Source organism: Delphinapterus leucas, chromosome 7, assembly GCF_059928025.1.
Source record: "Delphinapterus leucas isolate spDelLeu-1000000601 "Yukka" chromosome 7, BTC_Dleu_Yukka2, whole genome shotgun sequence".
NCBI classification, from domain to species: Eukaryota; Metazoa; Chordata; class Mammalia; order Artiodactyla; family Monodontidae; genus Delphinapterus; species Delphinapterus leucas.
The window spans coordinates 47,197,419-47,224,607 of NC_143135.1; the positions used below are offsets into that span (position 1 = coordinate 47,197,419).

At 40.8% G+C, this 27,189-nt stretch overlaps 2 protein-coding genes across 2 annotated transcripts; one reads left to right on the forward strand and one right to left on the reverse strand.

Annotated features, from left to right (window-relative positions):
• LOC111169205 (olfactory receptor 10Z1-like) lies at positions 1-24,441 on the reverse strand. Its single transcript, XM_089915859.1, is given in 5 exon segments — positions 1-191; positions 3,063-3,534; positions 7,181-7,288; positions 7,290-8,103; positions 24,365-24,441. Coding segments are annotated over 5 exon segments (1,662 nt in total).
• LOC111169204 (olfactory receptor 10T2-like) lies at positions 24,315-25,553 on the forward strand. Its single transcript, XM_022563231.3, is given in 2 exon segments — positions 24,315-25,516; positions 25,519-25,553. Coding segments are annotated over 2 exon segments (981 nt in total). The 5' UTR covers positions 24,315-24,570.
• The last annotated feature ends 1,636 nt before the right edge of the window (positions 25,554-27,189 follow it).

The following is a 27,189-nucleotide window of genomic DNA, read 5'->3' on the forward strand; positions in this document are numbered from 1 at the left end:
CTAGTCTGGTTGGTTGCCAGGCCCTCCCTCGTGCGGATGCTGCTGGCTGCTGCTTAGTGGGTCCTGGTCACGAGGTGGCTGGTTGCAGAACTCTAGGGGGTCCCGGGACTCATGCTGGCTAGTGGTGGGTGGAGTCAGGGCCCCAAAGATTCTGAGGCTGCTGCCCACCCACTGGCAGTTGAAGATAAGTCCTGGGGTTAGTGCCAGATACTGGCAGGAAGAGCTGATTCCTGGAGCTGGCTGCAGGGCTCAGAGATCCTGGAGCTCGTTTCAGATCATCGGTGTGGGGGCTGGTTCCTGACACAGTTGGGTATGGGGTCCGGGAGGTCCTGAAGGTTGCATTGGCCGGCTAGTGGGCGTGGCCAGGGCCCAGCTGGTCCCAGGGTAGGGTCTGGCCTCCGTTCTGGTGTCTACTTCTGGTGTTTCCCCCCTGGTGGGTGAGGTTGGTCTAGAGGCAGGCTTCCTGGTGGGACTTGCTGGTGTCTGCCCCCTGGTGGGTAGAGCTGGGGTTTGGCCCTCTGGTGGGCAGGGCATTGTCTAGGGCTGCGGCTAAAGGCAGCTGGGGGCTCTTTAGTCTTTAGGCAGCCTGTCTGCAGAAGGCTGGGGCTGTGTCCTCGCCCACTTAGTTGCTTGGCCTCAGGCGTCCCAGCGCCGGCACCTGCAGGCTGTTGGGCTAATGAGCTGGAGGAAGACTTTAAAAATGGCGCCCGCCAGCAGCGGCGTCCACGCAGCAGAAGTAGCTCCTAAGAAAAGCTGCTGCCAGTGACTTTGTCCCCAGGGCGAGCCGCAGCCATGCCCCCTGCCTCTCCGGGAGACTCTCCAAGACCGGCAGGTAGGTCTGGCCCAGGCTCCTATCAAATTATTGCTTTTGCCCAGGTGTGCGTGGGACTTCGTGTGCGCCCTCTAAGAGTGGAGTGTCTATTTCCCCCTGCAGAGGGGCTCCTGCAGTTAAGCCCCACTGGCCTTCAATGCCAAATGCTCGGGGGGTCGTCTTCCTGGTGCTGAACCCCCGCCTGGGCTGGGGGCCTGACGTGGGGCTCAGAACTTTTGCTCCTGTGGGAGGACCTCTGCACTATAATTATTCTCCAGTCTGAGGGTCGCCCACCCGGGGGTAATAGGGTTTGATTATATCGCGAGTCCGCCATTTTCACCTGTTTTGTTGTGGTTCCTTCTTTGTATATTTAGTTGTAGAAGATCTTTTCTGGTAGGTTCCAGCCTTTTTCATCGATGGTTGTTGTGCATATAGTTGTGATTTTGGTGTGCTCCCTAGAGGAGGTGAGCTCAGTGTCCTTGTACTCCGACGTCTTGGCCACTCTCCCTAATCTTGCAATGACCTTTAAAATCGCCTCTTCCTATTCGATGAAGACTGCTTTGTTTTTCCTTTGTGCTTAGTCTAGCTTCACTTGCTCACCTCAGCTTGGGGGTAAAGAGAGAGCTTGCTAGAAAAATATTTTCTTAATTCATTTGTAATTTTTTTAGTATTTGATCTAATGATAGACCATAAAATAACAATAAAAGGACAAAGAGTGTCTGTGGTCAAAATATATTGGTCTGTATGTTATTAGACAAAGGGAAGGCTCTTAGTAAAGGTCAGGGTTAGATTTTCTGATATGAGAAAGTAAATTAGAAGCCCATAGTGAGCTACCATTAATTAAATGAAATTTAATTATTAATTAGTAACACAAATTGGTTAACATGAAAAAATAATCTGCAGAAAATTCTATAAAATTTTATTCACATCTTTTCCAAAGTTGTACTCTGCTATAAGTTAAGGTTTTTGGACCTCCAAACTTTTGAGACTGTGTCCATTTCAACAGCAGCTTGTCCTGGAATGAGTGTGATAATTATAGTTATGACTGAGTACGTTCTGAGGGGAGATGACCAAGTGGAACCAGACAGTAAAATTACTGGACACCTTCTTTTTGCATGGTTGTCTGTAGATGATGGGCTTTTTGGACGCATAAATGCTGGCCTGTGTTCCTAGTCTGGCTCTAGCCTAGTTACAGGAGACTTCATAAAAGAACAGGATGAGATGCCCCTGACCAAACCAGCTGTGAATGCTTATGTCAGGTCAAAACTGGTGACTTCTCTGTGGAAATAAGCAGGGTTCCTGAATTCCTAGGGAGTGAGTAAACAAGCTCTTTAAGTGATTTTTCGTGGTCAGATGCAGCCTGTTAAGGAAGATTGAGGGAACTAGATTGTGTTTCCCCTTTGAAGTTTAATTTATCTGTATACACTGATGACTGCCATATTTATTTCTGTTTCCCTGTCCTGTATTTAGTGCCTTAGACAAAAATATTTTTGTCTATTGAGTCTCAAGCACAAATTGTCTAAAGTAATTATCTCCTTCCACGCCCAACTTGCTCCCCTCCAATGTTCCATAGCCTAATAAGAGGCACCGTCATTCAATCAACATATTGATTAGAAACCTGAGGGTAATTTATTTTTCTCCCTCCACATGTTTGCACTCAGTGACAAAGTCTTGTACATTCTGAGTACAATATTTATCTCCCATTGCTCTTCATTTTCATTGTCAGCACTTTTTTCCCCAGCTACCACCTTATATATTTCTTTTACAGTAGTACTCCTGTAATATTTGATTTTATGTGTCAATTTGGCTAGGCTACAGTGACCAGGTGTTTGGTCAAACATGAGTCTAGATGTTGCTGCAAAGGTGTTTTTTTAGATGTGATTAACATTTAAATCGGTAGACTTTGAATAAAGCAGATTACTGTCCATAATGTGGGTGGCCCTCATCCAATCAGTTGAAAGCCTTAGGAGAAAAGACTTAAGTCCCCTTAAAAAGAAGGATTCTGTCTCCAGGGTGCCTTTGGACTCAAAACTGTGACATCAGCTCTTACTGGAATTTCCAATCTCCTGGACCGCCCTGTGCATTTTGGAATTGCCGGCTCCCATAAATGTGTGAGCCAATTCCTTTAAAATAACAACAACAACAACATTATAGTGGTTCTGTTTCTCTGGAGAATCCTAGCTAATAGAACTCTAACCAGCTTTCCTCTCCCCTCTCTTACTGTCTTACAACTCATTCTCCATATACCAACCATGGCATAAATCTAAATACATTGCTTTCCGGGCGGCGGGGACGGAGGTGGGCCTGGCGGGTCCGCGCGGCCTCGGGGCCGGAGCCCGGGTCCCCGCCCACCCCAGCGCCCGCCGCCGGCCGAGCTCCGCGCCTCCGTCCTGGGTCGCGGTGGTCGGAGGTGCGCCCGGGTCCACGGGACAGGCGGGCGCAGAGTGGGAGGTTCCGACGCCTCCGCGGAGCATCGCGGGTCCGGGGCTGGGGGCGCCGCGGCTTGCCATGCTCTCCGCCCTTTCCCGGCTCTCAAGCCTCGAGAACAAGGCTAGGCAGCAGTAGTTTAATGGGGAGTTTGCCTGCTGGGAACTAGGGGCCTGCTGGGGTCTCAGTTCTTGGCTGGTCCCGGAACACGAGGTTGCTAGGCGCGTGAGGGCAGCAGGTAGGAGTGAGCCGCTGGTGCAGTGATGAGCAGGGAAGGAAGGACACTGGCTGTTGGCCTGTGAACGTAGGCAAGAAGGACCAGCCAACACAATCCAGACCAAGGTCCGTGGGCCCAGCTCGGTCCTGGGCGGCTGGTCAGTGGAATCGACCTGCAGGTTTGGCTCTTGTCACTCCTGGCTTCAGGACAGATCCTGCTTATGAGCCCAGGGCAGCGCCCTCAGTCCTCCAGGAGAGTGCGCCTGAGTGGAGCCGAGGGGTGTGCCCGACTCAGCATGGTGGCCACGCATGTCTAGTGTGCCTGAGAGGGCAGTGGGGAGCAGGGGGAAGTCATGGCCTTGGGAATGTCCTCTGATGAAAAAAGAACCCGCAGGCTTATAAAGTAACTTTTGTGTGGAACGTTGGTGTGTTGAAAAGCAGTTCTGTGTGCTTTTCCCCCTTGGTGTGGATCAGCAGTGCTGAGGCAGCAGGCGTGATACAGAAGTGTGAGCAGAGACCGTCTGGAATCACCAAACTCCAGGGAAACTAGAGGTGGCAGCAAGCCAGTGAAGAGGACAGGAGCTGGGGGCGGTGGCGCTGGCGGCAGCCCAGCAGGCGCCCCTCATCTCAGGGCCCTAATCCTGGCTCCAGCTGGGTGGTCAGGGCAGCTGCAAGGTCTTCTGCGCGAGCAGAGCTCACAGTCCTGAGCGGTTCTTCGCTGTGTTTCGGCCCTCTCCCCCCATCCAAGGGGAGAAATCTAGATGAGGTTTAAGAATTAGTGCTTTAGGGCTTCCCTGGTGCGCAGTGGTTGAGAGTCCGCCTGCCGATGCAGGGGACACGGGTTGGTGCTCCGGTCCGGGAAGATCCCACATTCTGTGGAGCGGCTAGGCCCGTGAGCCATGGCCGCTGAGCCTGTGCGTCCGGAGCCTGTGCTCTGCAATGGGAGAGGCCCGCGTACCGCAAAAAAAAAAAAAAAAAAAGAATTAGTGCTTTAAGAATGTGGATCTCATAGTTGAAACCTCGGAACACGTGTTTTCAGCACAAGGTGTTAAAGTGAAGGGACGCCTTTTCAAGGAGAGTGTCTCCATGTGGGCAGAACTAGAGAATAAATGGGTCTTGAATAAACAATACAAAACAAACAAAAAAATCTAAATAGATTAATTGCTTTGTTAATATCCCCCAGACTTTGAATAAAGGCAACAATTCTTAACATGTTTCAAAGTCCTGAATGTGTCCCTATTATGTTTCTATCTCTCAGCACTCTTCCCTCATTCCCCAAACATTCAGACTCTAGGTATCATTGGTATTCTTTTAAAACCACAAGTATGTCCATATTCTTTGCCACCTTAGGACACTGTCACATGCAGTACCTCTGCCTGAATGCATTTTCCCTCTCACCTTTGTAACACCAACTTATGCTATATGTATGCACTTAAATGTTGTTTCCCATCCTCTTGGAAGCCTTCTTCAGGCACCAGACCAAATTAAGTACACCTGTTATCCCCCGTAGACCACCCCCCCCCCCCCACACGCACACATTATTTTTCAGAATACTCAGTGCACTTGCAACTACAGATTCAGTATTTGTTTTCTCCAGAATGCTGGGCTCTTCACATTTAATGTCTTTCTTTTCCTGTGTGTCTAATTTTTACACACTTCCTGCAACACAGTAAGCATAAATGTATATTTAAAATGTATGAATGAAAAATTAATAAATGAGTGGATGTATGAAAGTTTTGCTCTAGCATGAACCCCTGACTTGGCGGCCTTTGAATCTGTTGAATGTCAGCCTGATTCAAGTGATGGAACGTTTGTGTCAGATCCTGCTACACCTGTGATAGGCTTTTACACAAACCCATGCTCACCACACTTACACCACTGCCATGACACTGTTTAACTCAGATTGGTAAATAGCATCTCAGCCTGGTTTAGTAAAAGCTATGTAATCGCTCTCTGCTGAATAATGGGTCCCTCACGCCTTGGAATGGTTGGAGAGCTAGAACACGTACAAGTCAAATGTTAGTAAGAGTAGTAGCAGCAGTAGCAAGAGAATTAGCAAAGGAGCTAACAATAGGAGATAGTTTACTACTTTCCAGTTACTGTTCCCAGTAATTACAAGTAGTGACCCAATGAATCCTCAGAATAACCCCCAAAGGTGTTTTTTAATTCATACTTTACAGAAGATGTAACTGAGGCATATAAAGGTTAAGCAAAAGTTCAAGGTCACAAGTATCCTCTTAATACTCGGACTTCTTTTAAGGCACATACTCTCTGTGGAGGGGCAGAATGAGGGGCTCTTTCATACTTCACCACTAGAGGACTTTCATTTGTCTGTGACACATTTCTTTCTAGCCAGCCCTTTCTGTTCAGAGTAAGTATGCAGACTCCTACATCTGGATATGTCAGGCAAACTTGTATTAGATCAACTTTCTGTCACAAAGTAAATAAGAAGCAGGAAAAATACTGTTAAATGTTTGAAGGCATAGACTTCTGGTTTCATTGAAGATGAAGTTGCTCCATACCTTTCAGGTCCTCCCTTTTACTACTAAAAACATTCCTAGATGAAGCAACAAACAAGCATAGGAAGATTCTAAACGGGACAGAGAAGAAGGCAAACCCCTAGGGACTTTGGACCTGAGGAAATCACATGGTGCTCAATCCCTGCATTTTCTTATTGCTTCCATATATCCTGTACAGATTGCTGCACGAACCTCCAACTCAGAACCATCAAGAGACACAGACCAAAAAAAGCTTTAAGAAAAGTCTGTTCTTGTTAGCCAAAGAACTGGGAAAAGGGTGACCTTAACAGAATAGAAAACATTTTTGCAATACCTGTCTTACTCCAGACAAATACCAGTGGAAAAATCGTACCTGTCTCCCACTGGCAGGATTCAATGGGGCCAAGCAGGGAGGTATTCTTCACCCCACCCACCCTTTGATTCCCCTGCCAGGGTATTGTCAGTGGGGTCCAGCAGGGAAATGAACCTCCTCTGTGATGTGGCAGCAATGAGACAATGAGGAAGTGTGAGGTGGTACTAGTTGGTACTCTGCTCCCCTGTAACCGCACCCCCCTTGTGAGTAGGGGTCCAGTGGGGACCTGAGTTTCCCCCTCCACCTGCAACAACAGAGCAGTGTGAGCCAGCTCTGCAGGTCCCCCCTCCCTAGTGGCAGTGGGGCCCAACAAGGAGCTGACCTTACTTGGAAGGAAGGAGGTGTGCAAATTGGCATCACACTATAACTGGGAAGGAGATGACAGGGTGGTGGCGGGAGCTGCATTTGCATCTCATTCATCTGCAAGGAGGCAGTGGGTGTCAGCGCTCCATTTTCCCAGAGCTGTGTCACTAGTGCTCAGCAGGAAGCTGAAGAGACACACATTCACCTAGTAGTTGCAGTGACAGGGGACATCCTCCTAAAAAAGGATTGAATCTGATCCAGAGTCTCATAATATCCTAAATGTCTCTGCTGCAGTAAAAATCACTGTCATACCAAGAACCAGAAAAATCACAATTCAATGAGAAAAGACAATATATGTGTACATCAAGATGGAAAGGATGTTAAAATTATCTGGTAAGGATTTTAAGGCAGCCATCAAATGCTTCAATAAGCAATCATTGAAATTCTATTTCTTTGAAACAGAAAAGTTTCAGCAAAGAAATAGAATTATGAAATATAACCAAGGGAAATTTCTAGATCTGAAAAATATAATCACTGACGTTAAAAAGAAACAATGGGATTAAGCAGAGGTGTTGGCACCGTACGTGTCACAGCCATCAGCATATCTTCAGGGAACGAGTCGCTGTGCTTGGGCCTCAAATAGACATAGCGAGCAAATCCAATAGTGTATGCACACTACAGTGAGGTGGAAGGAGCAAGTTGAGAAGGCCTCATACCTCCCCTGGGCAGAGGGTATCCTCATAACCATGAACCCATCGAAGACACAGGAAATCATAATGAAAATAAAGCTGCCCACCAACACAATGGCAGAGAACAGAAAAATAGCCGTTTCATGCTAGGGAGTATAGTCACAAGCAAGGCAGACCACAGGTGAGATGTCGCAAAAGAAGTGTTGGAAGGTGTTGGAGTCACAGAAAGACAAGTTGAATACTTTGAGGACAGTGCACACAGAAACCAGGAACCCAGCCACCCGAGCAGCCATCATCCACTGAAAGCAGATCTTATGGGTCATCAGGATGGAGTAGTGCAGTGGGTTGTGAATAGCAGTGTAACGGTCATAGGACATGGCAGCCATGATGAAGCAGTTATTGCCTGCCAAGCCAAAGAAGAAAAACATCTGTGTGGCACACTTGAGAAGAGAAATGGTCTTACTGTCTGATAGTAAGTCCACGAATACGTGGGGGATGATTACCATGGTGGTACAGGTTTCTGAAAAGGAGAGACCACAGAGGAAAAACTACATGGGGTTGTGAAGGTTGTGACTGAGGTTGATGGCCACCACTATGGACACATTTGCAGCTAGGATGGTAGCTTGGGAGAAGAAAATCTTCACAAAGAGGAGACTCTGTAGGTCTGGGAAACTGGAAAATCCCCACAGAAGGAATGTGCTCACTGTGGTATAATTGCCTATCTTCTTGGTGCACTTCTTGGTAGCAGCTCTCTTCCAAAGGTGCAGGGTTATTGAAGTCAAGACTCTGAGATGATTGTAAAATATCCTTGTGCACCAGTGTCACCTGGACTTTAATCAGGGGGACCTGAGCTACCAGGCACCTCTTCATGGGAGAGCCTGAGAAAGTGATGCTAAATGCATTTGACTGAACTAAAGTTCAGGAGTCCGAGTTATGAGAATAATTCTAGTATGAAAATCTGTATAAATAACATGGAGTGGGCCCAAGCATCTTCTTGGATTATACTCACAAAAGCATTCTTATCTCTCTCTTTTCCAACCTGGATCTGCATGTAAGAGGGAAATATGAATAAAATTGCTTTGTTCTCATCCACCAGATTTTGTGATGCTGCATTTTTCAAATGCTCTTTTAGATATAATGGTAACTTGGTACTCAGGAGTGCTTCATAAACTATTGACTGAATGAATAAAATAATCAAATAATTTAAATAAAATGAAAATAACATTTTTTTTTAAATTAGGGAGATCAGTAAAATTTTCCAAAAGAACTTTAACTTTCCTTCAATGAAATCCTCTCTCCATCAGTGTTTCACCATGTACTGGCTCTAAAAGTAATAATTGTGACAATGACCTGACCACATAAATGAATTTAACTTGTTGTAACTTCTACTGGGTTCCTATCCATGGTAATAATTAAAGCTTGAGATTTAAAATATCATTAGTTCTTAATATATGTCAATAATTTTAAGTTCTTAATAATTTCTCATTGAAGGTCTTTTCAGATGCCTAATATAATGTTAATGGATTAGCTTGGCGTCAAAATGATTTTGAAGGCACTGTCTCATTTAGAGTGGCATATTCTGGTCATGATGTTCTAATCAAATTTTGGACTTTTTAGCAAAACCTCCAGGACATTTTCTAGCAGGTATACTTGTTATGTGGTTTGCTTTGAAGTGCAGACCTGAATGGAATAAACTCCAATTCCTCAGATCAGTTTTGTAAATCATATTTTTATTTCAACTATTATTCCAATCTTGAAGAGGTAAGGGCAGAAAAATGACATGAAGACACTCCATGGAATTTTGATTTTAACTTCAGTCATTGTTAAAGGTGAAGGGGAAGAAAAATAGTAAGGAATCAGCAGTGGAAAATGAAGGAGTATGCAAGAGAAAGAAACATAGGCTGGAAATTATTCTGTAGGACTAACAAATATATTGTGATGTGAAGGGTTGCTGTTTTCTCTTTGCATTGTAGTTATGGGCAAAGAATACAAGAGGATTCAGGCCAGGTAACCAGCACCCACCTAATACCTATAATGTGCCAGACAATATGCTGGGGTTAGACAGAGATGTTTCATGTCATCCTCACAAGTCTATGTGCTTGGAATTTCATTTCGATTTTATAAAACATAAAGTGAGTTATAGAGTGCTTAAGTGACTATAAAAGTCGTGAATTTATTCAACACATACTGACTAAATGCATGTGATGGGCCAGGCAGTTTTATACATGGGAAACACAAAATGTGACCAGACACATAGGATCTCTGTGATGAAAGAGTGAATGACTACTTTGGTTTGTGGAGTCAAGGAAGCCCTCTCTGAGGAGGCAATGTGCTTAAATGGAAAACAATGGCAAAAGCAACCAACAGGTGAAGATTAGGGGAGAGGGCATTACTGGCATGTTTCACAGCTAACTCAAAGATGCTAAGGTGGGACAGTCATCTGCCTAAGCAATCTTCAGGCTAGACCCAAATGGCTTGTCTTTGAGACCACTCCACTCTCTTTCCTCTGGAGGTTTTCCAGTCTATTTCCTCTAAAGGAAACATTTTTCCATTCTTACTGCTTTAGCTATCACTCACCTTGTATAACTCTGCGATTCTAACCTCTACCGTAAAGGAATCTCCAATTTTCTTTGGCACATTTCCGGGCCAAAATGTCCTCCTAGTATTGAATGTAAGATTTTCAGAGCAGAATTGGTCATATTTCCCCCACATGTCAGACTTTTCTCCTGTACTTCCTATTTGATTTAGTTGCAGTCATTAGAGAGCTACCGTCAGACCCCAATTTTGATTTCTTCCTCGCCTTTATACACATAAATTCACTTCCAAAATTCCAGATGTCCTTTTGCCATCATCTTTTTTGTTGTTTGTTTTTTTCTCTCTGCCATTGTCCTTGACCTATCCAATAGGGTGAATACGGTGCCTCTGTAGTTTTCTATTAGTCACAAATCCGTTGCATTTTTATTCACTACATCGTAACCAGATATTGGATTCCTGAACAGAGGATATATTAAGTCACTAATAGTGTCAAAAACAGTGAATGACTATACACTGCTTATAGGAGGAAATCCAAATACCCCAGCATGATATTTGATGCTCATCGCAAATGGATCCCTAGATGCTGCTCCTGGCTCAGTTTCCACCACATCCCTCTAAGTAACCCTACACTCAAAGCAGACAGTAGTGCCCTCTCTTTTCCAAACACATCATGATCCTTCATGCTGCTGTGCCCTTGCATGTGGGGTTCCCTCTGCCCCAACTTCTCCTCCTCCATTTTGTTTCCTATAGACTTTTACTCATTTTTCAGGACCCAGCTTGGATTACTTTGATTCCTCATCCTCTCTTGTTGTCCACACTTTCTAGATTCCAGGATCCTGAATAAGAAATGTCTCCTGCATTCTACTTTCTCATTCGTGGGTTTTTGCCACAGCCTCTACTTTTTCCCTCTCCCAGTCCTTTCCTTCATCTGCTACCAGCTTTTCTACGTCCAATCTACAATCACTGTACATTCCATTTTAGATTTTTAGGTACCTTTTGCTTACAAAGTAGATAATTCTAATAATTTCTAGGCTTCGTTGCATGCTTCAGTTACACCATCTCATATCCTCATGGCTATCCCAAGAGATAAGTGCCATTATCACGACCATGTTTGTAGTGAGGAACCTATGGCCTAGAGAGTTACTTAGTCTGCCAGAAGTGATATAGCTGGTAAGTGTACATGTATAACATATACACAGCAAGGCAGTCAGAGTCTAGAGAGCCAGTTGCTTGGCTAGTTGATTATAAGGCTTCCCTCAGTGCAACTGCACTAACCGTATTTCCTGCCTCAAACCTCCCCTATATGGGGACCATCCCACTGTTTCCAAAAAACAGTTTATCCTTTGTGACTCTTCTACTTTGTACATGTTGTTTTCTATAAGTTGTAGCGTTCTTCTTCCCCTTTTATGACTGCTAAAAACAGCATTCTTAGAAAGACAATTCAACTGTCTTGTCCCTCGGAATTCTCCTCCAACCTCCCTACATGTGTTAGTCATTTCTTCTTTTAGGTTTACATCGTTTTATTGTGAGGAGGTTGGTTTTTTTTTTTTTTTTCCTGCCATGTGGCATGTGGGATGTTAGTTCCCAAACCACGGATCGAACCCTTGCCCCCTGCAGTGGAAGCGTGGAGTCCTAACCACTGGACTGCCAGGGAATTCCCAGGAGGTTGGGTTTTTGTTGTTTGGGTTGTTTTGTGTGTGTGTGTGTGTGTGGGTGTGCTTGACTCCTGGACTACACAGAGCAGAGACTTGTTTGAAAATTTTGTATGCCCCAACTTGCATCCTGAGCCTAGTGATTGTAGAATTTTCACTAAGGTTAGTTGAGAGGCTATAGGGAAAAAAATCCATATTCTCCAGAAAGCGTCCATGCTTATACTTCAGTGCATTTGTTAACCCCTCTTCAATATGCCACTTGTTCTCCTTAGTATTTATTTTGTTTGATGTAAACATAGTTGGTTTCTCTCTAAATAGTTTTAAGAATAATGTCATGTAGCATTGCCAACGCATATATAGATGCTTTCTACATTTTCTTTTTTTAATTTTTTTAATTTTATTTTTTTATACAGCAGGTTCTTATTAGTTATCCATTTTATACATATTAGTGTATACATGTCAATCCCAATCTCCCAATTCATCACACCACCACCACCCACCCCCCGCTGCTTTCCCCCCTTGGTGTCCATACGTTTGTTCTCTACATCTGTGTCTCAATTTCTCCCTGCAAACCGGTTCATCTGTACCATTTTTCTAGGTTCCACATATATGCGTTAATATACGATATTTGCTTTTCTCTTTCTGACTTACTTCACTCTGTATGACAGTCTCTAGATTCATCCACGTCTCAACAAATGACCCAATTTCATTCCTTTTTATGGCTGAGTAATATTCCATCATGTATATGTACCACAACTTCTTAATCCATTCGTCTGTCGATGAGCATTTAGGTTGCTTCCATGACCTGGCTATTGTAAATAGTGCTGCAATGAACATTGGGGTACATGTGTCTTTTTGAATTATGGTTCTCTCTGGGTATATGCCCAGTAGTGGGATTGCTGGGTCATATGGTAGTTCTATCTGTAGTTTTTTAAGGAACCTCCATACTGTTCTCCATAGTGGCTATATCAGTTTATGTTCCCACCAACAGTGCAAGAGGATTCCCTTTTCTCCACACCCACTCCAGCATTTGTTGTTTGTAGATTTTCTGATGGTGCCCATTCTAACTGGTGTGAGGTGACACCTCATTGTAGTTTTGATTTGCATTTCTCTAATAATCAGTGATGTTGAGCAGCTTTTCATGTGCTTCTTGGACATATGTATGTCTTTTTGGAGAAATGTCTACTTAGATCTTCTGCCCATTTTTGGATTGGGTTGTTTGTTTTTTATTTTATTTATTATTTTTTATACAGCAGGTTCTTATTAGTCATCAATTTTATACACATCAGTGTATACATGTCAATCCCAATTGCCCAATTAATCACACCCCCCGACACCCCGCCGTGGCTTTCACCCCTTGGTGTCTATACGTTTGTTCTCTACATCTGTGTCTCAATTTCTGCCCTGCAAACCGATTCATCTGTACCATTTATGCATTAACATACGATATTTGTTTTTCTCTTTTGGACTTATTTCACTCTGTATGACAAATTCTAGGTCCATCCACATCTCAACAAATGACTCAATTTTGTTCCTTTTTATGGCTGAGTAATATTCCATTGTATATATGTACCACAACTTCTTTATCTATTCGTCTGTCGATGGGCATTTAGGTTGCTTCCATGACCTGGCTATTGTAAATAGTGTTGCATTGAGCATTGGGGTGCATGTATCTTTTTGAATTATGGTTATCTCTGGGTACATGCCTAGTCGTGGGATTGCTGGATCATATAGTAATTCTATTTTTAGTTTTTTAAGGAACCTCCATACTGTTCTCCATAGTGGATGTATCAGTTTACATTCCCACCAGCAGTGCAAGAGGGTTCCCTTTGCTCCACACTCTCTCCAGCATTTGTTGTTTGTAGATTTTCTGATGATGCCCATTCTAACTGGTGTGAGGTGACACCTCATTGTAGTTTTGATTTGCATTTCTCTAATAATTAGTGATGTTGAGCAGCTTTTCATGTGCCTCTTGCCATCTGTATGTCTTCTTTGGAGAAATGTCTACTTAGGTCTTCTGCCCATTTTTGGATTGGGTTGTTTGTTTCTTTAATATCGAGCTGCATGAGCTGTTTATATATTTTGGAGATTAATCCTTTGTCCATTGATTCGTTCTCCCATTCTGAGGGTTGTCTTTTTGTCTTATTTATGGTTTCCTTTGCTCTGCAAAAGCTTTGAAGTTTCATTGGTCCCATTTGTTTATTTTTGTTTTTATTTCCATTACTCTAGGAGGCGGGTCAAAAAAGGTCTTGCTGTGATTTACGTCAAAGAGTGTTCTTCCTATGTTTTCCTCTAAGAGTTTTATAGTGTCTGGTCTTATATTTAGGTCTCGAATCCATGTTGAGTTTATTTTTGTGTATGGTGTTAGGGAGTGTTCTAACTTCATTCTTTTACATGTAGCTGTCCAGTTTTCCGAGCACCACTTATTGAAGAGACTGTCTTTTCTCCATTGTATATCTTTGCCTCCTTTGTCATAGATTAGTTGACCATAGGTGCGTGGGTTTACCTCTGGGCTTTCTGTCTTGTTCCATTGATCTATGTTTCTGTTTTTGTGCCAGTACCATATTGTCTTGATTACTGTAGCTTTATGGTATAGTCTGAAGTCAGGGAGTCTGATTCCTCCAGCTCTGTTTTTTTGCCTCAAGACTGCATTGGCCATTTGGGGTCTTTTGTGTCTCCATACAATTTTTAAGATTTTTTGTTCTAGTTCCGTAAAAAATGCCATTGGTAATTTGATAGGGATTGCATTGAATCTGTAGATTGCTTTGGGTAGTATAGTCATTTTCACAATGTTGATTCTTCCAATCCAAGAACATGGTGTATCTCTCCATCTGTTGATATCATCTTTAATTTCTTTCATCAGTGTCTCATAGTTTTCTGCATACAGGTCTTTTTTCTCCCTAGGTAGGTTTATTCCTAGGTATTGTATTCTTTTTGTTGCAGTGGTAAATGGGAGTGTTTCCTTAATTTCATTTTCAGATTTTTCATCATTAGTATATAGGAACGCAAGAGATTTCTGTGCATTAATTTTGTATCCTGTCACTTTACCAAATTCATTGATTAGCTCTAGTAGTGTTCTGGTGGCATCTTTAGGATTCTCTATGTATAGTATCATGTCATCTGCAAACAGTGACAGTTTTACTTCTCCTTTTCCAAATTGTATTCCTTTTCTTTTTCTTCTCTGATTGCCATGGCTAGGACTTCCAAAATTATGTTGAATAATAGTGGTGAGAGTGGACATCCTTGTCTTTTTCCTGATCTTAGAGGAAATGCTTTCAGTTTTTCACCATTGAGAATGATGTTTGCTGTGGGTTTGTCATATATGGCCTTTATTATGTTGACGTAGGTTCCCTCTATGTCCACTTTCTGGAGAGTTTTTATGATAAATGGGTGTTGAATTTTCTCAAAAGCTTTTTCTGCATCTATTAAGATGATCATATGGTTTTTATTCTTCAATTTGTTAATATGGTGTATCACATTGATTGATTTGCGTATATTGAAGGATCCCTGCATCCCTGGGATAAATCCCACTTGATCATGGTGTATGATCCTTTTAATGTGTTGTTGCATTCTGTTTGCTAGTATTGTGTTGAGGATTTTTGCATCTATATTCATGAGTGATAGTGGTCTGTAAATTTGTTTTTTTGTAGTATCTTTGTCTGGTTTTGGTATCAAGGTGATGGTGGCCTCATAGAATGAGTTTGGGAGTGTTCCTTCCTCTGCAAGTTTTTGGAAGAGTTTGAGAAGGATGGGTGTTAGCTCTTCTCTAAATGTTTGATAGAATTCACCTGTGAAGCCATCTGGTCCTAGACTTTTGTTTGTTGGAAGATTTTTTTTTTTTTTTTTTTTTTTGCGGTACACGGGCCTCTCACTGTTTTGGCCTCTCCTGTTGCGGAGCACAGGCTCCAGACACGCAGGTTCAGTTGCCATGGCTCACAGGCCTAGCCGCTCCGCAGCATGTGGGATCTTCCCATACTGGGGCACGAACCCGTGTCCCCTGCATTTGCAGGTGGACTCTCAACCACTGCGCCACCAGGGAAGCCCTGTTGGAAAATTTTTAATCACAGTTTCAATTTTATTACTTGTGATTGGTCTGTTCATATTTTCTGTTTCTTCATGGTTCAGTCTTTGGAGGTTATATCTTTCTAAGAATTTGTCCATTTCTTCCAGGTTGTCCATATTATTGGCATAGAGTTGCTTGTAGTAGTCTCTTATGATACTTTGTATTTCTGCGGTGTCTGTTATAACTTCTCCTTTTTCTTTTCTAATTTTATTGATTTGAGTCCTCTTTTTCTTCATGAGTTTGGCTAACGGTTTATCAATTTTGTTTATCTTCTGAAAGAACCAGCTTTTAGTTTTATTGATTTTGCTATTGTTTTCTTTGTTTCTATTTCAGTTATTTCTGCTCTGATCATTATGATTTCTTTCCTTCTGCTAACTTTGGGTTTTGTTTGTTGTTCTTTCTCTAGTTCCTTTAGATGTAAGGTTAGATTATTTATTTGAGGTTTTTCTTGTTTCTTGAGGCAGGCTTGTATAGCTGTAAACTTTCTTCTTAGAACTGCTTTTGCTGCATCCCATAGGTTTTGGATTGTCATGTTTTCATTGTCATTTGTCTCTAGGTATTTTTTGATGTCCTCTTTGATTTCTTCAGTGTTATCTTGGTTATTTAGTAACGTATTGTTTAGCCTCCATGTGTTTGTGTTTTTTATGTTTTTTTCCCTGTATTTCATTTTTAATCTCATAGCGTTGTGGTCAGAAAAGATGCTTGATATGATTTCAATTTTCTTAAATTTACTGAGGCTTGATTTGTGACCCAAGATTTGATCTATCCTGGAGAATGTTCCGTGCGCACTTGAGAAGAAAGTGTAATCTGCTGTTTTTGGATGGAATGTCCTATAAATATCAATTAAATCTGTGTCGTCTATTGTGTCTTTTAAAGCTTCTCTTTCCTTATTTATTTTCATTTTGGATGATCTGTCCATTGTTGTAAGTGAGGTGTTAAAGTCCCCCACTATTATTGTGTTACTGTCGATTTCCTCTTTTATAGCTGTTAGCAGTTGCCTTATGTATTGAGGTGCTCCTATGTTGGGTGCATATATATTTATAATTGCTATATCTTCTTCTTGGATTGATCCTTTGATCATTATGTAGTGTCCTTCCTTGTCTCTTGTAACATTCTTTCTTTTAAAGTCTATTTTATCTGATATGAGAATTGCTACTCCAGCTTTCTTTTGATTTCCATTTGCATGGAATATCTTTTTCCATCCCCTCATGTTCAGTCTGTATGTGTCCCTAGGTCTGAAGTGGGTCTCTTGTAGACAGCATATATATGGATCTTGTTTTTGTATCCATTCAGCAAGCCTGTGGCTTTTGGTTGAAGTGTTTAATCCATTCACATTTAAGGTAATTAACGATATGTATGTTCCTATGACCATTTTCTTAATTGTTTTGGGTTTGTTTTTATAGATCCTTTTCTTCTCTAGTGTTTCCCACTTAGAGAAGTTCCTTTAGCATTTGCTGTAGTGCTGGTTTGCTGGTGCTGGATTCTCTTAGCCTTTGCTTGTCTGTAAAGCTTCTTTTTTTTTTTTTTTTTCTGTAAAGCTTTTGATTTCTCCATCGAATCTGAATGAGATCCTTGCCGGGTAGAGTAATCTTGGTTGTAGGTTCTTCCCTTTCATCACTTTAATTATATCATGCCACTCCTTTCTGGCTTGTAGAGTTTCTGCTGAGAAATCAGCTGTTAACCTTATGGGAGTTCCCTTGTATGTTATTTTTCGTTTTTCCCTTGCTGCTTTCAATAATTTTTGTTTGTCTTTAATTTTTGCCAATTCGATTACTTTGTGTCTCGGCGTGTTTCTCCTTGGGTTTATCCTATATGGGACTCACTGCGCTTCCTGGACTTGTGTGGCTATTTCCTTTCCCATGTTAGGGAAGTTTTCGACTATAATCTCTTCACATATTTTCTCAGGTCCTTTCTCTGTCTCTTCTCCTTCCTTTATAATGCGAATCTTGTTGCGTTTAATGTTGTCCCAGAGGTCTCTTGGGCTGTCTTCATTTCTTTTCATTCTGTTTTCTTTATTCTGTTCCGCAGCAGTGAATTCCACCATTCTGTCTTCCAGGTCACTTATCAGTTCTTCTGCCTCAGTTATTCTGCTATTGATTCCTTCTAGTGTAGTTTTCATTTCATTTATTGTATTGTTCATCTCTGTTTGTTTGTTCTTTAATTCTTCTAGTTCTTTGTTAAACATTTCTTGCGTCTTCTCGATCTTTGCCTCCATTCTTTTTCCGAGGTCCTGGATCATCTTCACTATCATTATTCTGAATTCTTTTTCTGGAAGGTTGCCTATCTCCACTTCATTTAATTGTTTTTCTGCGGTTTATCTTGTTCCTTCATCTGGTACATGGCCCTCTGCCTTTTCATCTTGTCTGTCTTTCTGTGGATGTGGTTTTTGTTCCACAGGCTGCAGGATTGTAGCTCTTCTTGCTTCTGCTCTCTGCCCTCTGGTGGATGAGGCTATCTAAGAGGCTTGATGGGAGGGACTGGTGGTGGGTAGAGCTGACTGTTGCTCTGGTGGGCAGAGCTCAGTAAAACTTTAATCCACTTGACTGTTGATGGGTGGGGCTGGGTTCCCTCCCCATTGGTTGTTTGGCCTAGGCAACCCAACACTGGAGCCTATCTGGGCTCTTTGGTGGGGCTAATGACAGACTCTGGGAGTGCTTATGCCAAGGAGTACTTCCCAGAACTTCTGCTGCTGGTGTCCTTGTCCCCACGGTGAGCCACAGCGCCCCCCCCCTCTCTGCAGGAGATCCTCCAACACTAGTAGGTAGGTCTGTTTCAGTCTCTCCTGGGGTCACTGCTCCTTCCCCTGGGTCCCGATGCGCACACTACTTTGTGTGTGCCCTCCAAGAGTGGAGTCTCTGTTTTCCCCAGTCCCGTCAAAGTCCTGCAATCAATTCTCACTAGGCTTCAATGTTTGATTCTCTAGGAATTCCTCCTCCCGTTGCTGGACCCCCAGGTTGGGAAGCCTGATGTGGGGCTCAGAACCTTCACTCCAGTGGGTGGACTTCTGTGGTATAAGTGTTCTCCAGTTTGTGAGTCACCCACCCAGCAGTTATGGGATTTGATTTTACTGTGATTGCGCCCCTCCTACCGTCTCATTGTGGCTTCTCCTTTGTCTTTGGATGTGGGGTATCTTTTTTGGTGAGTTCCAGTGTCTTCCTGTAAATGATTGTCCAGCAGCTAGTTGTGATTCTGGTGTTCTTTCAAGAGGGAGTGAGAGCACGTCCTTCTACTCCGCCATCTTGGTTCCTTCTCTATGCTCCCTATTATAGCAGCAGTTATGGCAATTGTGTCTTATTTGATGCCACAGAAAGTGAAGCATATTGTCCAGGCCGGAAAGTAATAGTCCTCTTTTCTTTGTTCTAAGTTTAGAGGGGGAGAGGGGAAATACACTTTATTCATTAAACAAACATGTATTAAATACTGGTATGTATTTACTGTTTTTCTTTGCTGAGTCATGCATTTATTCATTTATTTTAAGTAATTTCATCCCTAGTTTCCTATTCTTTTGCCTGTCTTTTTTTATTGTTAAACTGTAGTTGATTTACAACATTGTATTAGTTTCAGGTGTACAGCTTCAGATTCTTTTCCATTATAGGTTATTACAAGATATTGAATATAGTTCCATGTGCTATAAGGTAAATCCTTGTTGTTTTCTATTTTATATATAGTAGTATGTATCTTTTAACCCCATACTCCTAATTTATCCCTTCCCTTCCCCTTTCCTCTTTGGTAACCATAAGTTTGATTTCTGTCTGTGAGTCTGCTTCTGTTTTGTAAATAAGTTGATGTGTATTTTTTTTAGATTCTACATATGTGATATCATATAATATTTGTCTTTCTCTTTCTGACTTACTTCACTTAGTATGATAATCTCTAGGTCCATCCATGTTGCTGCAAATGGCGTTATTTCTTTCTTTTTTAGGTCTGAATAATATTCCATTGTGTGTGTGTGTGTGTATAATATATATATATATACACACACACACACACACATATATATATATATATATATCACATCTTCCTTATCCATTCATCTGTCAGTGGACATTTAGGTTGCTTCCATGTCTTGGCTATTGTGAATAGTGCTGCTATGAACATAAGGGTGCATGTATCTTTTCGAATTAGAGTTTTCATCTTTTCCCAATATTGCGCAGGACTGGAATTGCTGGATCATATGGTAACTCAATTTTTACTTTTTTAAGGAACTTCCCAGCTATTTTCCATAGTGGCTGCACCAATTTACATTCCCACCAACAGTGTAGGAGGGTCCCCTTTTCTCCACCACCTCTCCAGTGTTTATTATTTGTGGACTTTTAAATGACAGCCATTCTGATTGCCGTGAGGTGATATCTCATTGTAGTTTTGATTTGCATTTCTTTAATAATTAGCTAATGTGGAGCTGTTTTTCATGTGCCTGTTGGCCATCTGTATGTCTTTGGAGAAATGTCTCTTTGGGTCTTCTATCCATTTTTGATTGGGTTATTTGGTTTTTTGATATTGAGTTGCATAAGCTGTCTGTATATTTTGGAAATTAAGCTCTTGTTGGTAGCATCATTTGCAAATATTTCCTCCCATTCCATAGGTTGTCTTTTCATTTTGTTTGGTTTCTTTTGCTGTACAAAAGCATAATTTTGTTTACATGCCATTTGTTTATTTTTGCTTTTATCTCTATTACCTTGGGAGACTGAACTAAGAAAATATTACTGCAATTTATGTTTCAGAATGCTTCACCTATGTTCTATCTAGGATTTTTATGGTGTCATGTCTTATATTTAAACCTTTAAGCCATTTTGAGTTTGTGTGTGTGTGTATGGTGTGAGAGAGTGTTCTAACTTCAGTGATTTACATGGGGCTACCCAGCTTTCCCAGTACCACTTGCTGAAGAGACTGTCTTTTCTCCATTGTACCATCTTGCCTCCTTTGTCAAAGATTAATTGATTGTAGGTGTGTGGGCTTATTTTTGGGCTGTCTATGTTTGTTCCATTGATCATATGGCTGTTTTTGTGCCCAAACCATGTGGTTTTGATTACTGTAGCTTTGTAGTATTGTCTAAAGTCTGCGAGGGATGTGCCTCCAGGTTTGTTCTTTTTCCTCAGAGTTGCTTTGTTAATTCTGGGTCTTTTGTGGTTCCATATAAATTTTATGATTATTTGTTCTAGCTCTGTGAAAAATGTCATGGGTAATTTGATAGGGATCACATTAAATCTGTAGATTGCCTTGGTAGTATGGCCATTTTAACAATATTAATTATTGCAATCCAAGAGCATGGGATATCTTTCCATTTCTTTGTATCATCTTCAATTTCCTTTATCAATGTTTTAGTTCTCAGCATATAGGTCTTTCATATCCTTGGTTAGGTTTATTCCTAATTATTTTTTTTTGCCGCAATTTTAAATGGGATTTTTTTTTTTACTTTCTGATATTTCATTGTTAGTATAAAGAAATGCAAGTTTTCTGCATATTAATCTTGTTCCTGCTACCTTGCTGAATTCATTTATTAGTTCTAATAGTTTTTATGTGGAGTCTTTAGGATTTCTATAGAGTATCATGTCATCTGCATACAATGACAGTTTTACCTCTTCCCTTCCAATTGGGGTACCTTTTATTTCTTTTTCTAATTGCTGTGGTTAGAACTTCCAATACTATGTTGAATAGAAGAGATGAGAGTGGGCATCGTTGTTTTGTTATAGAATTTAGTGGGAAGGCTTTCAGCTTTTCAGCCTTGAGTATTATATTAGCTGTGGGTTTGTTGTAAGTGCTGTTGGTATGTATTGATACTATCACATTGCTAGGTGATGTGGCTATATCTTAATGGGTCTTGAAATGTATTGAAAGAGACAGTGAACAACATTTAGTACATGTCCCATTTAACTAAATGACAGAGAAAACAATTTAATTGGAAATAATTAGTCAGTGCATCTAGAAAGAAGACAAGGGAAGCTTCCTGGGGGAAGATGGCACTCCATTTACTCACTGAACTCTCATGACATAAACCTTTATATTTACCATATTTTGCTGCAGGTAGGATACGAAATGGTAAAATAGCCCTCTGCTCTGACTAGTATAGAAGTCAGATAGATATGTTAAAATGTCATCCTAATACAATCAGATATGAACACAGAACTCATTAACTCAATCAGAGTGATTGAAGATGATTTTTTAGGAAGATGACTTTTTTTGGGTAGAATTTCATTTTAATAAAATTCAAAAGCAATCAAGATGAAACTGTATTTTTTCTGTAACATATATATGTGTAATGAAATTATTTTATTGAATGAAAGATTCTTTAAATTCTATAGTGCTTTTCAATTTTAAAAGTTTCACACACGTGATTTTGTATAATCCTATAATAAGCCTTTTTCCCCCCTTACCCCTTTATTGCCCCGCCTCCCTTCCCTCTCTGCACTGGTAACCACTAGTTTGTTCTCTATATCTGTAAGTCAGCTTCTTTTTTGTTTTATTCACTACTTTGTTGTATTTTCAGATTCCACATATAAGTAATATCATACAGTATTTGTCTTTCTCTGTCTGAATTATTTCAGTTAACATAACGTTCTCAAAATCCATCCATGTTGCTGCAGATGGCAAAATTTCATTCTTTTTTGGGATGAGTAGTATTCCATTTGTGTGTGTGTGTGTGTGTGTGTGTGTGTGTGTGTATATATATATATATATATATATGGTGTGTATACATGTGTGTTTCCATTCATCTGTTGACGGATACTTAGCTTTCTTCCATACCTTGGGAATAGTAAATAATACTATGAACACTGGAGTGCATGTGTCTTTTTGAATTAGCGTTTTTGAGGTTTTTTGGGTTTTATACCCAGGAGTGGAATTGTTGGGTCATATGGCTGTTCTATTTTTAGTCTTTTGAGAAACTTCTATACTGTTTTCCCCAGTGGTTGCACCAATTTACATTTAGGGAGGTGACATTTAAACTGGGTTTGAAACAAAGACTGTGGTTTAAGAAGCAGGGGGAAGAACACTGCAAATAGAGAAACAATGTGTGCACAGTAGGAGAGCCACCAAGGGGCATTCCATGCTTGGGAGATGATGGGATGCTTTCCATGTAGAGATTGGTGGCAGAAGATGAGATGGACAGGTAAACCTTGAATGCCATGCTAGGGCACTTGCAGGGACACTTTAACTTTACTAGTTAAGAAGGTCTTCTTCCAAGTGATTCTGCCTGGGTATAAATACCAGCTCCTCCTTTAACAAACTTTATCACCTTCACAAATTAAGTAACTCCCTAAGCCATAGTTTCCTTATTTCAAACATGAACACAATACTACTATTTATCTCATAAGGTATTTAAGAGAATAAATGAGAGAGATGGGCTGATTACAGTGGCTATCTTGATATTCTTTAAATATGTCAAGCTCATTCACACCATGGGGTCTTTGCAGTAGTGTTTCCTGCGAGTGTCATGTTTTACCCCTAGATCTTATATGGTGCATGCTTATCAATTCTAGTCGCAAAGTAAGTATCAGTTCCATAGAAAAGGCTTTCCTGACTCTACAGTTGGAAGTAGCCACCTAGTCCCACACTGCCATATCACTTTCCTTTAATTCTCTTCATGGCATTTTTCTCAGTCTGAGATAGGAGAGGTCATATGTGTCTTATCACATGTTATATTTCCCATCAGAGAATTGACTAATACATCATAGACATTAACTAAATATTTTTCGAATTAATTCATTGACTTTGCATAGTCAGTTAAGCAACCTGTACCTTGGTTTCAATTTTTGTAATATCAGGATTGAAATACCTACCACACAGAATTGTTGGGAGAAACCTAGTGAGAAAATTCTATCAAACACACAGCGTATTGTCCAGTATATTTCAGATTTTGAATAAATACTGGTTACCTGCATCACTGCCTTGTAAATTTTTTCCAGTATTTCAGTACATAAAGAACACACAGACTTTCCAGATAAAGGTATATTTTCTCTTTTCTTCAAGCTTTGTGGATCCTACAAAATACTTTCCAGTGTTGTCTTTACCAGTCTTTCCCCAACCTACAACTCCACACCAATGTCTTCTCACTGTTTTCCTTTCATTCCCTAGTGCCTGAAACCAAGTTATGTATTGTTTGGAAACTCTGTATGTTACTTTCATGCTGTCATCTCAAACACAGAGTGGATATTTTAACAATGGATGAAAATGACCTGAGGAAGTTGAGTTCTTAAAGAGCTGTGCTGCAAAGAAGTCTTGTCCACCAGTATATCAGCTAGATTTATCCTGGAAGTTTTCCTGAAAGCTCAGGAATTGATCATAACATCATGAACCAAATGAGCCATCCAGGATGAGAATAGTCTATCCATAACCATTTTGCTTCCAAGATCTGCCTGAATGACAGACAATTATTGAAAAACTCCACTTCAACTCATTGTTATGTACAGAAAATAGTACAAATTTCAAAATGGTAAATTCTCTTATTAAGTCATTGGCATAATTGTCAGCCAAGCAGCCACTGCCTTCTGGAGAGCACCTCTGAGGATAGAATTATTTTCCAAGAATGTTTGGAAGCCATTCGAAAAATTTTCCTTACTTCTCCTTAAGTTAGTATTGATTCAGTCAACATTGTTAAGTACTTATGTATGCCAGGCTGTGATTAGACCACACATAAACATTGTATACCCTTTACTCCTCATACTCCTGTAGGTGAGAAAATGAACTTTTTTTTTTCATATTTCCCTCATTCATTCATATTCTGACTGTAGAAGATAGAAAGGGGTGATAAATTAGGGGGTTCCCAGAATATATTGGGGGCTACTGTATGGCATTTACATACATTCTCCTATGAGCATCTTTTTCTTCATCACTCTTGAGTCCTGACCTGGAATTCAGCCAGGTACATTTAACTTTCATTTCTCAGGCTTTCTCATTAAGAGTTGTCTGTCAATGTCCTTGATTAAAGGCCAGGTGACATCAGTGCTTTCTACAATCTTATCAGAGTCTTGACCCCAAGAACCTCTGCACCTTTGGAGGAGACTTGTTATGTGCACCAGGAGGATGGACAGTCATACCACAGTGAGCACATTCCTTCTGTGGGGATTTTCCAGTTTCCCAGACGGGCAAGATCTCTCCTTCGTGATGATTTTCTTCTCCCATGTGACCATCCTAGTTGCAAATGTGTCCATAATGGTGGCCATCAAGCTCAATCACAATCTTCACACCCCCACGTACTTTTTCCTCTGTGGTTTGTCCTTTTCAGAAACCTGTACCACTATGGTAATCACCCCCCGCATGCTAGTGGACTTGCTATCAGAAAGCAAGACCATTTCTCTTCCTGAGCGTGCCACACAGATGTTTCTCTTCTTTGTCTTGGGAGCTAACAACTGCTTACTCTTGGCTGCCATGTCCTATGACCATTACACTGCTATTCACAGCCCGCTGCACTACACCATCTTGATGACCCAAAAGATCTGCTCTCAGCTCATGACAGCTTCTTGTGTTACTGGGATTGTGGTGTCACTGTGCATTGTCCTTGTAATATTCAACTTGTCGTTCTGTGATTCCAGCACCGTCAAGCACTTTTTTGGTGACATTACATCTGTAGTCTCCCTTGCCTGGGATTACACCTTTTTTCAGAAAATGGTTCTTCTTGCCTTCTCTGCCTTTGTTTTGGTGGGGAGCTTTATTTTCATTATGATTTCCTGTGTCTTCATTGGGTCCATAGTTATGAGGTTGCCATCTGCCCAGGGGAGGTATGAGGCCTTCTCAACTTGCTCCTTCCACCTCACTGTGGTGTGCATACACTATGGATTTGCTGGCTTTGTCTATCTGAGACCCAAGGACAGTGACTCATTCCGTGAAGATATGCTGATGGCTGTGACATATACAGTACTGACACCTCTGCTTAATCCCATTGTTTACAGTCTAAGAAACAAAGAAATGAAAATATCCCTAAAGAAAGTACTAGGCAATATATGTAGGTTTTCCCCTAGATGGTAAATAAAAGAGCTCTGAACACTTTTTAAAATTTTTACAGAGCATTGATAAAGTGGAGAAAGTAGAGTACTTCCAATAAAAATCATCACTTTGAAAAAAAAAAATCATCACTTTGTATACAAAGCAATTAAAGTGTGTTCTAACGGCCTGATATGCTCTGGTCTCACTTCTTTCTTACAATGAAACCAGATGTAGTTTTAAAATATTTTAAAACGAAATAAAATATTCTAAAATATTATTACATATATATGTACATATACAGATATACACATACATGCATACACACATGCACATATGTATGTAGTAAATGTATCAAAAATGTTTTAGAATACTCAATTTTCATAATTTTGGTTTCCTTTGGAGAAGGAAGAAAATTGTATTAAAAAGGAAAAGAAGAAAGAAGGAAAGAGAGAGAGGGAGAGAGAGAGAAAGAGAAGGAGGGGAAAGAGAAAGATCACTGTTTTACTTAATCAAAAAAAGAGAAAGCACAAACACAAATTTAGCATTGAAATGAGTGAAAGACCACAATGCAGAGAAATTTCAAAACGTTTTTTTTAATTTAAAAAAATTTTTTAACATCTTTATTGGAGTATAATTGCTTTACAATGGTGTGTTAGTTTCTGCTTTATAACAAAGTGAATCAGCTATACATATACATATGTTCCCATATCTCTTCCCTCTTGCGTCTCCCTCCCTCCCACCCTCCCTATCCCACCCTCAAAACATTTCAAGAAAATACCTGTTTAACTCTATTCAAAGAAACATGGAAACTAGATGGGAATGGATGAATTTCTGAAAAAAAAATGATGAAAGTTACTGCAGAAGAAATATGCATTTTTAACATACCAAATTCCAGGAATGATATAGATGTCTGTCAAAGAGCTATTCTTTCCAACCCCCAACAAAGGAGTAGACTAGATGGTTTCAAAATGAACTTCCACAAAAAGCAAATAATTCAAATGCTGTTTGAGTTACAGCATAGACAAAGATAAATAGCTTGGAATTTATGAAAACCACAGAGGTGGAAGGTGCTATAAATAACTGAATCTAATCGAGGCCATTGTCGTAAGGCTCTCACGTGGATACTTAGGGAGATGCTGTAGGGAGGGCTTGGCATTTTGAGGTCACATTGTCTAATGGCAAATCCATATGGTGAGTGATGTTACCAATGCTGTGGCAGGAGTGAGGGACCGAGATGGGAGAAAGAATCAAGGGGCTGGTGGCAAAGTCTTTAATAAATGAGAAGAAACTGGGTGGTCAGTAAAAGACTCTGAAAACAATAGTATATTGTTTCATATCTGGATAGTATTTGTGTCAATGAGTAAGATGTTTTGTCATGCAGATTGCCAGTAAATGATTTAGAAATATGGTAAGGAGCTAGGAGAATGTCGACATTGTGTGCAGATATCTGTAGAATAGAAGTGAGCAGCTTCTCTTCAATATTGCTGAGAAGCGTATGTGCCCTCCTCGGACAACTAGGTTTGGTTAAGATGGAGAGGTGGAGCATGTACTCTGGGAAAAGTTGATGGGTGGAATAGAAAGGAGATTTCCAGAATGAACATGAGATTTCCAGAATGAACATAAAACATATAGGAGAAACCCCAGCAAACAAAGAGTATTTCAAAGAGATGAAGCCGAGAGTTGTGAATAAGTGAGTACTGGTGA